Source organism: Alligator mississippiensis, chromosome 7 (genome assembly GCF_030867095.1).
Source record: "Alligator mississippiensis isolate rAllMis1 chromosome 7, rAllMis1, whole genome shotgun sequence".
Classification (NCBI taxonomy): Eukaryota; Metazoa; Chordata; order Crocodylia; family Alligatoridae; genus Alligator; species Alligator mississippiensis.
The window spans coordinates 3,150,299-3,165,802 of record NC_081830.1 but is presented as its reverse complement, the minus strand read 5'-3'; the positions used below and the strand labels follow the sequence as shown (position 1 = coordinate 3,165,802).

At 56.7% G+C, this 15,504-nt stretch overlaps 2 protein-coding genes across 2 annotated transcripts; both read right to left on the bottom strand.

Moving 5' to 3' along the window:
• Positions 1-375: 375 nt before the first annotated feature.
• LOC132251498 (uncharacterized) lies at positions 376-2,483 on the bottom strand. Its single transcript, XM_059731329.1, has 6 exons — positions 2,291-2,483; positions 2,051-2,164; positions 1,557-1,630; positions 982-1,101; positions 443-550; positions 376-408 (listed from the first exon to the last, which is right to left on the bottom strand). Exons 1-6 carry the CDS (start codon positions 2,454-2,456, stop codon positions 376-378), a joined length of 615 nt encoding a protein of 204 aa, XP_059587312.1. The 5' UTR covers positions 2,457-2,483.
• An 11,041-nt stretch (positions 2,484-13,524) lies between these two features.
• Positions 13,525-15,268, bottom strand: LOC132251618 (ribonuclease pancreatic-like). The gene is made up of 2 exons (XM_059731584.1): positions 15,198-15,268; positions 13,525-14,339 (listed from the first exon to the last, which is right to left on the bottom strand). The coding sequence occupies exon 2, from the start codon at positions 14,311-14,313 to the stop codon at positions 13,843-13,845; it is 471 nt and encodes a 156-aa protein (XP_059587567.1). The 5' UTR covers positions 14,314-14,339; positions 15,198-15,268; the 3' UTR covers positions 13,525-13,842.
• Positions 15,269-15,504: the final 236 nt, after the last annotated feature.

Genomic DNA, 15,504 nt, shown 5'->3' with positions numbered 1-15,504 from the left:
AGTGGGGAAGCTGAGGCAGAAAGGCCCTGGCATTCCCCTATGGCACAGCATACATCTGGGGTAGCCCTGGGTTTGGGGGACCTACACCTCCCGGGTTGTAATGACCCAACTGAGAGCCCTGATGTTGGGCCTTGCATTATGGACACCAGAGGTCAAGAGGCCCTTGGAGCTGGTTGAATGCACAGGGATCCGGATTGCAAACCTCCTTTGCTGGGGGGTGTGCCAGGCGCCGCTTCTCCCTCCCACTGCTGCTGCTCGGCCAGGTCCCCGAGGCATCGGCACAGCGGGCTCAGAGTGCAGCTGTACTGAGCCGGCACGATGTACTCCAGCAGCCGGGGCCATAAGACCTGGAGAGAAGAGCCAGACAGCTCCGACTCAGCTCCCACTTCTCCTGCGCCCGGGAGATGCCTTGATAATGCAAGGGCACCAACTGGTCACCTACTTGGCTCATGCCACGCACTGAGACATCCACATTTTCCAGCAGCTCTACACAGGTGGCACGGATGCTGTGTTCCTCCTCAGCATCAGCACTGCAAAGGTTTGTGGACGACTGCACAAGACACAGAGAGAAAGCTCAGGAGTAGCAGAGACACTAGCAGGGCACTCAGTCTCCATCTCTTCTGCAGCCAGCGTGGGTTACGTCTTGACAGCTGCCACGTTCTTTCTTCCCTCGTCCACCCAAGAAAACCCTTCACATCCAGCGCAGCGCACACCAATGTGCAGGCGTCACCCCTCCGCTCCATCTGCCCCGGGGGCCAGCCAGCTCAATCCTCTGTGTCCCCTCAATGTGACTGTCACTGGCAAAGCCACATCCTGGGCACCTAGACATGTCCTCGGGGTCTATTTTTACTCGAGAGCATTTCTGTTCTCAAGTGACTCTGCCTGGCTGCCCTGGGGCGCCCCGTGCTCCTGCTCCAGCCGGTGCCAGGCTTCCCCCTGCTCGGACATCAGCACCAAGCGCCCACCCTCCATTTCTCTTACCATTTGGCTGCTAGATGAGCTGGCCTGCTTGAAAACATAGGCCACCAGCTCCCAGGCCCACTCCTCCAGGCCGTGCACAGTGAGCACCGTCCTGCTGAAATGGAGCACAGCCTTCTTCACCTGGGAGGGAGGAGAGGACAGGTGGGAATGAGGACCGCCCTTGTGCCCAAAGGGTGGAGCGGCCGGCCATGGCACGAGCCCTCCCTCAGCCCTTGCACAGGGTGGCAGGGAGGAAGGAGGGTCCTCAGACCTCCAATTTGACTTCAAGGTTGATAAAGAGGAGCCCACTCACACGGGCAAGACAGCAATATGTCCTTGACATGCAATAGCCCCATGATGGCTGCTCAGGGAAAGCAGATGCCCTCCCCACCCACCGGCAATGGGAGGGATAACACTTCCCTGGCCCCCGGCTCCCCCCAGCTATGGATGCAGAGGGGCAAACTCCCTGCAATGCTTGCCCTGGAGACGCTGGGAGGAAAGGTTTTCCCTACACAAATGCAAAGATCTGGGGTGGGAATATTGTGCCAGGCCCACGTGCCATCCCCGGCACAGCCACTGCTCACACACCACCTCACCTCAATGCTCTCATCGCTGAGCGTGCCCCTCATGGCCTGCACCATGTCACATTTTTTCTCCTGCATCTCCGGCACTGGAAGGAGAAGGAGGGCACGGTGTGGGCTTGCTTTGGACGCCCACCTCCACAGCAGGATGCACCCTGGTTTCAGAAGACCTGCTTGTGGCGACCCGCACGGCCCCCTGCCTCTACTCTGCAACCGGCTCTTGGGCCAGAACAAGGTTTCATTAAACCTCTTCACTTGGGAGTGTGGTCAGGAAAGGTGCCCGAGCAGGATTTGGCCCCAGCACTCCTGCATCATCCTGCAGGACGCAGGGTGCTCCTGGCCCTCTGGGACCGAGCCGCAGAGGACTGAGGTCTGGCTCTAGCTCTCCGCAGCCAGGACTCTTGAGCGTAGCTGGAGCGGGATGGGTTATTAGTCCTGGCCAGTCCTAACGCAGGGCCTGACGGGTCAGCCAAGACAGCAGCCGACATGTTTGCTCTGCTCATACTTACGGTCAGCAGCAAGGATGCCACTGAAGATGGAGAGGGACGCCACACGGCTTGCCTCCTTGTCGGCCTGGAGCCAGGAGCCCACAAAGGAAATAAATTGGTCTGGGGAGAGACAGGCTGTGGGGAGAAGAGCACAACCCTGGTGAGCTCAGCGCTCCTCGTTCCCGTTCCCCCCCAGGGTTTGGCCCGGTGCAGGGAGGGCCGAAGGAAACCCCCGTGGCACCTGGGCTCTCTCGTCCTTACCGAGCAGACCGAGACAGTACAACACCTTGGCGTGGTTCTCTGGTCTCGGCAGCTGTGCGTGATCACACACCTGTGGGAGGAAGGGAAGGGAAGGGAAGGGATGCTCCACAGTCCCATCTGGATGGGGATGAAAGTGTGGCGTGGATCCGCAAGTCCCACTTGCCATGACTTGAACCAGAGTTTTCCTGAGCCCCAGGAGACATCATTGCCACCACAGCAAGAGCCAACAACACAAAGGTCCAGACCATAAACCAGAGGGGATCCTGGCTTCCAAGTCCCTTCAGCAGCATGGCTGCTCTTGGCTGGACTCGTGCCACGGGGGGGATCGTTCTGGGTCCGACTCGCGAGGAAAAGGGATTTGCATGCACCTGCTCCAGGGATTTGAACTGGACTGAGGGGAGACTAGGAGGCCACAGCCTGTTTTCTTCTTCTTGGGCAAGCAGAGAGCTCACCAGCAGAGTGGGGCTTTGCACGGTCATCAGCTGGCTCTATCGGGTTCACGGGACTTGGATCTGCTGGGCCCAGGATGAGCGGTACAGGACCGGCCGTCCCTTACCTGGTCGTGCAGGGCGAGGCAGACGATCCCGAGTGTCCCGTCAGGGAAAGGGACCTGAAAATCATAGGCCACCTCCAAGACCCGGCTCAGACTCTGCAGCAGAAGGTGACCGTCAGAGGGAGGGTCAGCGAGGGCAACCAAGGACCTCTCCTCACCCCCACCCATACCCGCGCAGACCGGCACGGCCAGGGCTGCTTTCCCAGGCGCTGTCTCACCACGGTGACATGAAGGTTGTCGACCCCTGCCCCGTACTGCTGCAGGAGACAGGGCAGGCTCTCAAAAACAGTATCACGATGCCCCTCGTGATGGAGGAAGAGACCCATGGCGGGTCCCAGCGCCTGGACTGCAGCCTGCTGCAGCTGCAGAGAGGGAAGGCAGGACTGAGTCCCTCGCACACACTTGCTGGGAGGTTGCTCTGGACCAGGCTAGTGTGCAGAGGAAGCAAACTCCTCCTGGACACCACAAGAGACACGCCTGGAAGACCCTGCCCCTACCCCAGTGCTCACTGCCACTCAGCGCACACAACTGCACGTCGCATGCGGGCAGAGCATTTCTCACGCACGTGAGATCACCCTGGACACGGGGTGTCCCTGCCACGACTGCACAGACATGCACGCATAGTGACACGTGACGGATGTGCTGCAGGTTTAGAAAGACAGCAGCCCTCACCTCTGGGTCCTCGCTGCTCAGCCAGCTGCTGCTCATGAGACTGATAAAAGGGAGCACGTGGAAACAGTAGTCGGCCGCCCGATTGATGGGGAACGGGACCTCGTCCCTGACCTGGAACTTCATGTTGGCAGCGTGAGCAAAGCCTTGCACCACTGCGGAGGGGAGGAAAGACAGGGTGTTTGCAGCAGAGGTCCCCTGGCCAGTGCGGCACGCTCCGGGGGGGGGGTCCAGGCTTGAGGTTCGGCCCTGGGTGCCCACCGGGGCACCTGCAGGAGGGACTGGCACTCACCTGCACACAGTGCCCGCTTCATCTGGCTGGTCTCCACCAGCCGCAGCACGTAACGCAGTTTGCTGAGCGTCAGCACCAGAAAGGGCTCAGACTTCAGGGCTGCAGAAGGGATGAGAGGACATACTGTGCTGTTGGAGACGTTCCTGTCCACCTTCATCCCTCACACTCAGCACTGGGGCTGGGCTGGGCTGGGCTGGGCTGGGCTGGGCTGCCTGCTGTGGCCTCCCCAGCCTGGCCAGCACACGGGCTTTGCGGATGTCCAGGAAACCCCCCAGCGACCTCCCCTACATAGGGCAATTCTGTGTCTGCTGCCCCGGCCATGCCCAGATGCAGGAGAGGAGCAGGGGTGCAGGGGCATGTTGGGGAATGGCACCTGGTCTCCACTCCTTCCCATCCCAAATGCTTTTCCAGCTGTGACGGGAGTTAGTGCCGTCCCCTCAGAGCCAGGAGGTAGACTCCTTGGGCCCCAAATCCAGGTCAGCTGTGGTGGCCCCATTGGGCAGAGGTGGTATTCATGCCCTCCCTCCGCAATCCCTGAGCAGAGCCCGGAAGAGAGGGAGCAGTGCTGTACCATAGGCTGAGACCAGGTCACCCAGCGTGATCAGGAAGGACAGGGGTGGGAGCTCCATGATGTCCACATGGCTCTGCAGCTCGTGCATCACCTCGTTGTAAAAGGTGCCGGCAAGCGCCACGAGGGTTTTTCCTGCCGCCAACTGCACTTCCTCAGTTTCTTGCTAGAATAAAAACAGAAAACTGGAGCAGGCGCCCGGCGCACACTTGATACCGCTCTAAGTCAGGCTGGGGATCAAGGTCCCTCCTCCGAAAGGGAGGCAGAGTGGTGCATGAGCCTCAGCATCTCCACTGTCTTAAGTCCATGCCATCCTTGGGTAGCCCTTGGCTCCAAGCAAACTGCCTCCCCCACCACCTACCAGCCACACACTGGCAAAGCTGCTCCTGAATTCACCAAATCCCGCTAATAATTCCCTGCATGAGAGCCCTCACCCATGAACGCCAATGGAAACACTTGGGTGAACAATATTTCGGCTCTAGTTGTGTGCTCAAGTGCAGAATTCACCTGGGCTGCAGCACACAGCTCCAGCATGGACCAGGAAACGTCTTGGGCAATGCATGCTGGTGCTGCCCCCAGTAAAGCACCTCTGCGCTCTGGGCTGTCCCAGCACCAGAGCTGCCCCAGGTTTCAGAGGAGCTCAGCACTGGGCTGGATCCTGTCTGTGCTGTGCAGAAACATCTGGAGGAGATCGGTCTTGAGCGAGGCTGCAGCCCCTAACCAGGGTCCATGCAGGAGACACACCGTCAGCTCAGGCTGCACCGGACCAAACAAACTGGGCACAGACTAAGGCTTTGCGTGGAGCAACTGGGCCGAGCTCACTCACCTGGGTCTCCCTCAAGTCTTTGGAGGCCAAGTGAATGATCCTCCCGACAAGGCTCCTATCCAGGCCCTTGATGTCCCCCTGCAAGACTTGCTCCAGGCTGGAGTAAACGGTTGCTCTTGTCTCCTGGGAACACACCGAGAGAGAGACCCACGAATGGGGTAGGCTTTGCTTTGGGACCAGCGCCCGACCATCCAGGACTATCGTGTTGAACATCAGCCACCCAGGACCACAGCAGCTCTGACGGGGAACTTGCTCCCTGGACAGGAACACAACCCCGGCCCTGGCATGCAGATGTTGACAGCTGGCACTAGCAAGGGAGGCGTGTCAGGCACTGGGAGGGCAGGATGCACCAGGGTGGCGGGAGATGCAGAAATACAGTCAGAAAAGCAGCCAGATGCATCACAGGCACCGTCCCCCGCGTGCACTGGGGAGTTGTCCCTGACTGACACACGTTTCCTTCAGCCAGGGGGACACTTGGGGAGTGATAAGGGGCTGCCGGGTGACCCCAAGCAGCAAATTTAGCATTGGGTTGCCAAGCAAAATGCTGCCTTAAACCATTGTGTGATCGGGTGTGTTGCTGAATGCAGAAAGGAGTGGAAATACTTGTGAGCCAGGTTCCCCTGACACAGTGGGGTCATCCGTGGATGAGAGCACATGAGGAGGGGCAGGGGTGCTGCCGGGGTCTAGACCGAGACTCAGCACCCTTGGCTGGATGCCCAGCTCTTTTCCTGACTTGCTGTGGGCCATGGGCACCCCGCTTCACCTCCCGGGACACAACGCTGAGGCTTTCCAGGCTCACGAGGTTGCTGGGAAACTTTATTTCATGTCAGCTCAATGCTGTGCGATACTTGGAGGAAGACGCTCAAGAGGGTCACAGCATTATGTGCAGGGTGAGGGCTTGTCTGAACATGGTTTATAGCACACCCACCATGCACTGGGAGCGGGGAGATGATGCCCGTGTGAGCGTGCCCTGATGTCATAGTGACATCACAATAGACCGAGGGCATGTTGTATTGGGACCTTGTTTTGGGGGAGAAGGAATGGGAAAGACAGAGCGGATGGGCAAGGACGAGCCCTACCTCCTCCCGCTGGAGTCTCTCCAGCACAAGGCTCACAGCAATGGCCAGCTCCACGTCCGATGCCTGGCCGGACCCTCTCCCTGCAGAGGCATCACTGGTGGAAAGACCTGAGATGGAGGGAAAGGACTCTGCTGATCTCCATGTGAGATGTCACCTTGGTCTCTCTCTTCACCCCCCGCTAGCAGCTCTGCCGGAGCCGAACCCTGTGGCCTGGCTCCAAAGCAAAGGTTTCCTAGCACAGCACCCACAGGACAGCTCTCCAGGCCGCCCTCCTGGGGCACTTTCCTTACAGCAACTTAGTTCTGCCAAAAAGCCCTTCGTTGTCAGTGGGATGGAGATGATGCTCTCGCATTGACCAGCTTCAAAGGCTCACAAGCTATAATCATCAGTCCCGTGTGCGATGGCCACGGCTGGACCAGGCACAGGGACCTGGTCAGGGAGAGGAAGATGCATCTTCCCCTTGCTCCTCTTCCGACTCTGTTATGCTGGAAGATTTGCTTGCAAAATGACCCAGACACTTGAAAGGGAAATTACTGTGACATTTGTTTTCAGGAAAATAAGGGCCGTCATGTAGACAGTGACAAGTCTTTTCCCCTTGGCAATTAGTTGGAGAATTGGGAGCACACACCATGATTGCTTAGGGCCAAAGTTTTCAAAAGTTAAGGTGCCTCTACACGTTCTGGGGGTGCGGAGGGGCTGTTTAAGTTAGAGTGGTTCCTCAACAGCCACTCGAATGAAAACGGCTCATCCTCACATGTATTAAGTCTTCCACATTTTAAAATGGCCACGAGATCCCTTGCAATCAAGCTTATTCAATACGCTTTAGTGAAAGGACCCGATGTAGCTGATCAGGCTATATGAGGCACGGAGAACACCCCGGGCATCTTACCGCTGCCGTGTAGGGTCAGGTCGGTGTCTTCCATTATTCAGAAATGGCTTCAACAAGCTTTCCGTCTCTCGCTCGCTGAGCAACTCCTATCGCGAAGGCGTCCGGAGCCACTCAAGCGCCAGGTCCAGGATGCAGGGAAGAGGTGAGCCAACCGCCTTTGTGATGTAAGCACCACCATGACAACGAAGTGACCGCGTCTGACCTCATAGAGGGCTGCTGACCAATGAGGGGCTGCGTATCGTGTCAGCTCTCACATGGCTGCACAAGGCTCCACATCCAAGCATCCCCCGAGGAGGCTCAGTTTGTTTAATGTAGGAGATCCCCGGCCCTGAGATCACCGGGGAGTTTTTCTGTCGTCTCAAGCAGCGCGGTACCGTCCAACACCGAGTTAGTATTTCGATCTGCCCAGGTTGGATTTGTAAGAGATAAAAACAGGGCAGGACCGAGAGAAGCTTCCTCTGAGCTGCTACTTGCTTGGCCTCCTTTGGTTTGTCATCTTGTTGTCCAAAAGGGCTTGTTGAGGCCCTCAGATGCTACAGGACTGGGTTGCAACCGTCTTGTCCAGACTGAGGTTTGGCACGGTTCATGTTGAAGTTACATGTACTCATCATGGCCAAGGCCCACAGTGCGTCTGAATGATTAAGTGTCCTTCTTTAGCGTGACTGGGGGACATGATTTAGGGGGAAAGACTGAGGGAAATGGGCTTATTTAGTCTGGAGAAGAGGAGACTGAGGGGGATTTGATAGCAGTCTTCAGCTACCTGATTTGGGGTTGGATAGAAGAGGGAGCTGGACTGCTCTCAGCGGTGGCAGGTGACAGGGCAAGGAGCAACGGGCTCAACGTGCAGCAATGGAGGTTTAGATTAGATATTCAGAAGCCTTTTCTCACCAGGAGGGTAGTAAAACACGGGAACAGGTTACCCAGAGATATGGTGACAGCTTCATCCTTCATCCTGCCCTCCCTCCTGGGGAAGTCTTCCCTGCACCCTTTCTTCCCTCCCCTCTCCTGCCTCAGCACCCATCCCAAACATGCACGTGCTCTTGTAAGCAGCCACTTCCTGCAACTTTCTGCAAACTTTCCCACTCCGCCGTTGCAGGGATCCTGAGCCCTGCTGCAAATCCACACCAGGTACGCCTAGATTATTGCTGCCCAGAGCAGGGAGGGGTTGGACTCCATGAACCTCAGGGTCCCTTCCAGACCGAATGTCTACAGTTTCTATGACCAGGGGTTGTCCAACCCCTTTTGAACACCTCTAGTGATGGAGAGTCCACAACTCCCCTAGGCAACCTATCCCACTGCCTCCCTGTCCTAGCCATGAGGAAGGTTTTCATGCTATGCAATCACAACCTACTTGGCTGAACCATCAAGGCATTGGTCCATGTCCTACTCTCCACAGCAAGAGAGAAAAGGTGTTTGCCCTCTCCTTCATAACAGCCTTCATTTCTTTGAAGACCGTGTTCATGTTCCCCTTGAAGTGCCTTTTCTGCCAGCTGAACATGCCTGTTTCCTTCAGCCTCTCCTTGCATGACTTGCCTTGCAAGCCCTTTCCTCGTGTCTGTCACCCAAGTACATTGAATCCCTCGAGAAGTAAAGGCTCATTTCCACTGGCCCTGCTGCTAGAGTGACCAAAACCCATTTCCAACACCACAAGGGGAAAATACATTTTTCTCACTGGTCATCTTTTCACTCAAATCCTGATATGAGGCTCCGATAGGCGCTAATAAGGGTATGCATTTATTAAGAACTCTGAGATCCAGCACGAATCTCCAAGGATTTCTTAATAATTCCCTGTTTTTTCCCCAAATCCATAGTGATCTTCCCACCACTCCTGCTCCATGGACTGGCTCTCCATCCTCCCAACCTCGACCGCCCAGAGCTGAGCAGGGAGCGAGCGGCACAGCTGTCCATAGCTCCTGCTCCCTCCGGGTCCTGGTTTCTGACTCACTTTGGCTCTGTTCCTGAATGCCGACTTTCTAGCTGTCCCCTTGGATGTAATAACCTAGTCGCTGACTCCTGAACCCTAACCCTGCCTGTGTTTTGGGCTCTGCCTCTGGATTTGATGGACTGGTCTCTGACTCCTGGCCCCTGGTGCAGCCTATGGTTTGACTCCTGCCCTCCTGCAGTTGTAGCCTAACCACCAGGCAAGGTCCCCTGCCTCCCAGTCCCTGACATTGGGCCCCAGTCTGGAGCAAGGTGGCCATAAAGCTGGGGTATTTATGGGGATGGAGGTGTGGGGTGAAGCCTGCTAAGCGGAGTTGCCTCCTGATCTCCCAGTGGCAGTAGGTAACACTGGAGTCATCCTTCCTCAAAGTCTTCAGGGAAGGTGAAACCTATAATCATACAAAGCCAACCATTTCCATCCCTGGAGCAGGGAAAATGAATAAAACAAGTTATTATGTACAGCGGGCCCTTTCCCTCCCTCTGCCCCTCCTCCTCTCCTCCCTTCCCTGGTTAGAGCAACACACACAGTCCCAGACAGTTTGCACTCGCAGCTGTTCATCGCACAAGCAGGGGGTGTGGTGCTGGGGGTGCTCAAGTGCATGGTGGACAGCCCCAAGGTTACAAGTCGGAGGCCACAGCAAAAGTGCTCGTGGTGCGGCCCCGCCAGATTCCAAGAAACGTGTGAATTCTGCTAAATACCTCGTCACCGCGACATGTAAAAGGAAAGGAAATGCAAACAGCAGCAAGAAGGCTCCTCTCCACACCTATCCTGTATAATGGTTAAGTGGATTTTGAACTGAGATGGGGCCGCGGTGCTCAAGCCAAGGTGCAGTTTTGTGGTGGGGCATAGTGCGCTGGCTTATTTCTAATACAAGCAATGCAAATCTGCCCTCTCCTGACACTTCTAGTGTATTGACAATCACTTCGTCGCAGGGCAGCTCAGTGCCTGCTCCTAGGGAGGAGAAACTGCCAGGGAGAGAGAGACAGCCCTGGCAGAACATAACCACAGCTGCGGGGTGCCGGGGCAGCTAAGGGGAGCCAGCTGCCTGTAGGAGGCAGGGCCTGGCCCTTATAAAGCCCAGGGCTGAGGCCGGGCTGGCAGTCCCCTGCCAGCAGCTGGAGGGGCAGGAGCTCCTGGAGCTAGGAGGCGAGCAATGCGGGAACTGCTCTAGCTGAGGGAAGGAGGGCAGCTCTGAGAGGATTGCGCACTATGGTTTAGCCAGGTGGCTTGGAGTTAAGTTGTTACAGCCAGAAAGCGTTATAGCCAGGAGGCTGGAGTTTGTGTTCAGGCTTTGATATTACACCGGTGGTTTGGGTGAGGCTGTAGGGGTTGGAGGAGGCCTCGTAGGGACCCCAGAGGGGGGGGGGGGGCCCAGTGCCTGAGTGAGGGCACAGTACTTTAAGGGGAACCCCAGTGGTGTGGGAACTGGTGCCAGTGAAGGCGCAGCTTGCGGTGTGGAGCGCAACCAGTGGGTTGCGGGCGGGGAACGTAGACCCCGGGTTGTGTGCGGGGTACGCAGACACCAGCCCCAGAGAGGGGCAGCTTTGAGACGCTCTAGCGCGGGCACGACAAACCCCAGAGAGGGGGCAATATTATTAGGAAGCCCAGTAGGGGCACGACGAGCCCCAGAGAGAGGGGGCTATATTATTAGGAAGCCCCGTAGGGGCACGACGAGCCCCAGAGAGGGGGCTATATTATTAGGAAGCCCCGTAGGGGCACGACGAGCCCCAGAGAGGGGGCTATATTATTAGGAAGCCCCGTAGGGGCACGACGAGCCCCAGAGAGGGGGCAATATTATTAGGAAGCCCAGTGCGGGCGCAGTGAGCCTCTGCAGAAGGGCTAGTGCTGTGACAAACCCCGGAGCAGGGCAGAGTGCTGCGGTTGCCCCGGCCAGAGGGGGTAGCGGCACGGTGAGCCCTGGGAGAAGAGGCAACAGCGCGGTGGGCACAAGAGTCAGGGGGGCGCCACCGAGAAGTCCCCAGAGGGGGCACAGCAAGCCCCAGACCGGGGGCGATATCATTGAGAAGCCCAGCGTGGGCATGCAAGGTCCCAGAGAAGGGGGACTATTGAGAAGCCCGAGACGGGCGTAGCGAGCCCGGCTGTATGCTAGTGCGACAACACCCCTCGGGCAGAGGCAAGGTGCTGCGGTTGTCCCTGAGGAGAGGGGATAGCACTGCGGTGAGCCGGGATCAGAGAGGGTAGCCGTGCAGTTGGCCTAAAGGATCGGAGACCCGCCAGAGGGTCCCTGAGCGGGACAACACTTTTAGAGAAGGCCCAGCGTGGGCTCAACAAGAGTCCCAGTGAGGGGCTGTGTATTAGAGAGCCCAGAGCGGGCTAGACCATAGAGGAGGCCCCAGAGAGCGGGTGAGAGTACATAGAGGAGGCCCAAGAGACGGGCTGTGTACATGGGATAGACGCTGGTATGTCTCTCTCTATCAGCAAGGCTTGGGGAGTGGTATTAGGGGTTGGTAGGAGCCACGCGTAGCCCATAAGGCTAGGGTGCCCCAAGGCACCCATGAGTGCAGGATAAGACCCACGAGGGGTCCGGGAGTTTACGTGCCCAAGGAGACGCAAGGCAGTCTCCCAACTACACATAAACATCAAAGACGTGGCGGGCGAGAATTTGAGGGTGCCCTCGGGCCGACTTGGCACGGGGAGGAGGCCGTAGGGAGATCACGGCCCTCCTGGCGGACCCCGCCGTGACACACTTGGTGGAGAGTCACATATGAACATGCACTCAGTGATGCCGAAGCCATAGGAGCTATAATAATGATTTCCAGATGTGTCGTTTCCTTCTCTTCCACAGATGGCATTTATCTTTGATATATCGGAGTGGATAAAGGTGCTGATTTCGTTACGCTCGTCAGTGGTGACGTTCCTGTTCTTCACCATTTTATTGCAGTAGGGGCTGGGGTCTGAAGGCTGTGGACACTCGTCCACGTGCTGCCTCTGCAACTTGTCGTGAGATCCTCCTCACCGAGAAACAGGAGAAGCGTTATTGGCATTGACAGCCAGACCCAAATCCTGTCCTGGAGCTGGGGATGGAGCCCAGGAGTCCACAGTCCCAACCTCCCCTGCTGAAACCCACTGTAAAGGTGCTGAAGGGTTTCCTCGGAGCGTGCAAGCTCAATCGAGGTGTTTGCACTCTTGGGAAAGGCTCTGCAGCAGGCTGTGCTGTGCACACAGGATGTGTGCATGAGATTAGACAGCTGGAAGGCCAGGGTGGGAGGGCCAGGAAAGAAGAGGGGATCTAAGCAGTAGATGATGTGCTTGGGGTGGGGGCTAGAAGGCAGCAGGCAGACTCCTGTGAGTCCCATGATGTGTATGCTGCAAGCTGGTACTGCAGGCTGATCATCCTTTCTTTCCTCAACCAACTTGGTCCATCACTCTTGGAAAGGTTTGCGGCACATGGAACAGCAGATTCCCCTGCAGCTTATCCCTCAGGTGCAAGGGTGTGGGGCCTGGGGCTGATATCAAGTGGGGAGAAGACCCAGAAGTCTCTGAACCCCCTACACCTCTCTTCCCTCTCCACCCCGATACACACAAATCAAATAGGAAGAAAAATAAAGCTTCTTTGGCATTGCGTGGAAAATGGCATCATGAGCACTTGCCCCACACCCCTTCTGCAAAGGGGGCTTCTCCTACTGCACCCCACCCCTTGTAGATCTGCCCCACACTCCATGATGTGCAGCAACCACCCCGTCTATCCACCCTCCTCCGCTGCAGGCATAGATAGTTCATGCCTCACTGCTGAGTGGGACTGAAGCGAGTCCAGATGCTACATCTTGGGACTTATCCTTTCAGCTCTCACGTGGGAAGCTGAAAAAGAAGATTGGCTTCTCTGAAAAACTTTTGGTGCCCCTGAGCTTTCCCAGGTCTGAGCAGGGGTGAGGGACACTGCGTTTTGGGGCCGTGAGGAAATCACTCCCTGTCTGCATGCCTGTTTCCCAGATCTCACATGCAGGTACTGCTGCTTGGCACCCATAATCACCCTGAACACCGATGTCCCCTCTGTCCACCCTGCTAGCTGCAGGTGAAGGGGAAGCCCACCTCCATACTGCACAGGGAGAAACTTCACGCTCAGGAGTCATAGCCATGGGGACCAGGGAATAGCACAAAGCAGGAAATCTCTCTGTAGCAAGAGGGACTGCAAGGTTTCCTTGGCCAGGGTCTGGAGCAAGGTGGTCGTGGAGCTGGCTGGAGATGTGGAACGGAGCCTGCTGAGCAGGGTCGACTCAAGAGGCATCAAGGGCTGCAGGAAGTGTTAGGCTAAGCCTTCCCTTGTGTCTGCAGGGAAGGGGAAACCCCCAGGGTGAGAAACACCCCCTTTTCCACCTCTTGGGAAGAGAAATGAATTCTTGTGCGTCAAACCCCTGCCGTTCCCCACCCACACACACACACACAGAGTATCCAGGCCAGTTTGCAGTTGCAGCTGTTTATTGCAAAAAGCAGCTGGAAGGTTTAACTCGGTCACAGCTTTGAGGACTCATCAGGATGCTGGGGGATTGGCTGCACGTTCCTGCTGCCTCTGGATTTGGGCGGGGAGGGGAGATGCTGTTCTGTATATTGGGCACCAGGGGCCAGAAGAGGAGAACGGCTGGGCTGGGAGTGCCTGTTCTGTATACTACATATGAAATAAGCAGTAGCGCGACTAAGGAGGGGAGATGGGCAGCAGACCCATGGGCTAACTTTGGACGTGGGCAGCGGGGTCAAGGCCTGCCCCACCCCTGGCTATTAGGGGAAGCACTCTTTGTAGCTGCCATAGTGGACAGGTGCCAGTCCAGCTCCGTGGACTGGCTCACAGGTTATGCAAATCCTCCGGGACAAGGTGGTTGCCTTGTACACGCAGCCTTGCCGTGGGTCCTTTCTTATAAATTTGCAGTCAGTGACATAGAAGCTGTCGTTGCTGTAATACCTGTTGTTGGGCTTCTTAGTCCCAGTCCGTGTGCAGACGGCTTTTACTGTTCCTAAATCTGAGTGAATGAAGGTGTTGAAAGGCTTGCACTTGGGAGTGGTCATCTTCTGCTTCTTCATCCTCGTGTTGCAGTAGGCATCATTGAACGGCGGGTGTGACTGCTCGTCGATGTGCTGCCGCTGGAACTTCTCGTATTGCGTTTCCCTGCCGTCCGCGGTCGGCCAGGAAGACATCAGGGTCAGCATCAGGAACATCAGCAGCATGGCGGCACGGGGCCCTCTGGGAGACATGGCTTCCTCAGAGCCACTCGATCCACCTGCAGTTGTGGAAGGGGCAGGGGACGTGGGTGGAGACGGTTATAAGGAGTACGGATTAACCATCCACCCGACTCTGTTATGTACCCAAAACCCATCACCTCCCCCCACCCTATCCTCCCCAACTCTCCCTCCCACCACCAATGCCCTAAAGCCCCTTTCTCTCCCAGCAGCCATTAGTGCCATACAGAGATCCTCATCACCTAGAAAAAGGAGCATTGTTATTGGCATTAACTGTCACACTTATATATGGTGGCTGAGACAGGGTCTCCTTATACTAGGGCAGTGTTTCCCAACCTTTTCCAGCCCAAGACACACTTACATTAATACATTTTTTCTGCGGCACAGCTGTTAAGGCATTCCCCATCCTCATAACTATTGTAGCTCATTGCCATAACATCATGGTGCAGCACACCCCTTCATGTCTGACGGCACGCCTTTGTGCTGCAACATGCTGGTTGGGAAACACTGCACTAGGGACTGCACTGACTTGTGCGGAGATCGGGGCTGCGCTGAGTTGGGTGCTGCACACACCAGCCCTGGATCCGGGCTCCTGTTGTGCTGGTGCATGCACGGACCCACACAGAGCATTGCTTGATAATCACATAGCCCTTGGTCTTACTTGGACTCTCTCTCTCCTTTGCTCTCATTCCAAGTGTTGCTGCTGTGACCCCCACGTCCCTCTCTTCCCTCCCATAAGTAGGCAGAGCATGCAGGCATCCGCACTAAAGCTTTCCCCTTCTCTGACTCTCTCTGTTGCCCAAAGTCTGATCTCAGCACTCCCAGGCTCAGCCCGTGGAGGCTCTGTCTCTGCACGTCCCCTGTGCTGGGACCGTGAAGCAGCAAGGCCTCAGACTTACTCAAGTGTTGGTGCTGGGACTCCTGGCACGCCCGGCTACAGTTGCCTGCAGGGCTGAGTCTCTGACTCTTCTTCCCTTCCTTCCCCATTATATAGAGCCATCTGGGAGCTGGCATGGGGGCGGGAAGGGCAGTTCCCACTGAATTTGTCCAGCAACTCCTCCCACTGAGGTGCTCAGAGGTATTGAGTGGGGCAGGGAGCTCTGGGGAGGGTTGGGGGGTCACTATATTGCAACCTCCAGAAGCAACCATCCTTCTGCCCCTGCAAATAACCCAATGATCCCCAGCCAAGCACCACTGCAGAGACAG

Coding starts and splice junctions, on each gene's coding strand:
- LOC132251498 (XM_059731329.1), bottom strand. CDS start 2,456: ATGGCAAGTGGGACTTGCGGATCCACGCCACACTTTCATCCCCATCCA. Junction 1,631..2,050: donor TGGCATCCTTGCTGCTGACC/GTAAGTATGAGC, acceptor TTCTCCTTCCAG/TGCCGGAGATGCAGGAGAAA. Junction 409..442: donor CAGTGCGTGGCATGAGCCAA/GTAGGTGACCAG, acceptor TGCATTATCAAG/GCATCTCCCGGGCGCAGGAG.
- LOC132251618 (XM_059731584.1), bottom strand. CDS start 14,313: ATGTCTCCCAGAGGGCCCCGTGCCGCCATGCTGCTGATGTTCCTGATG.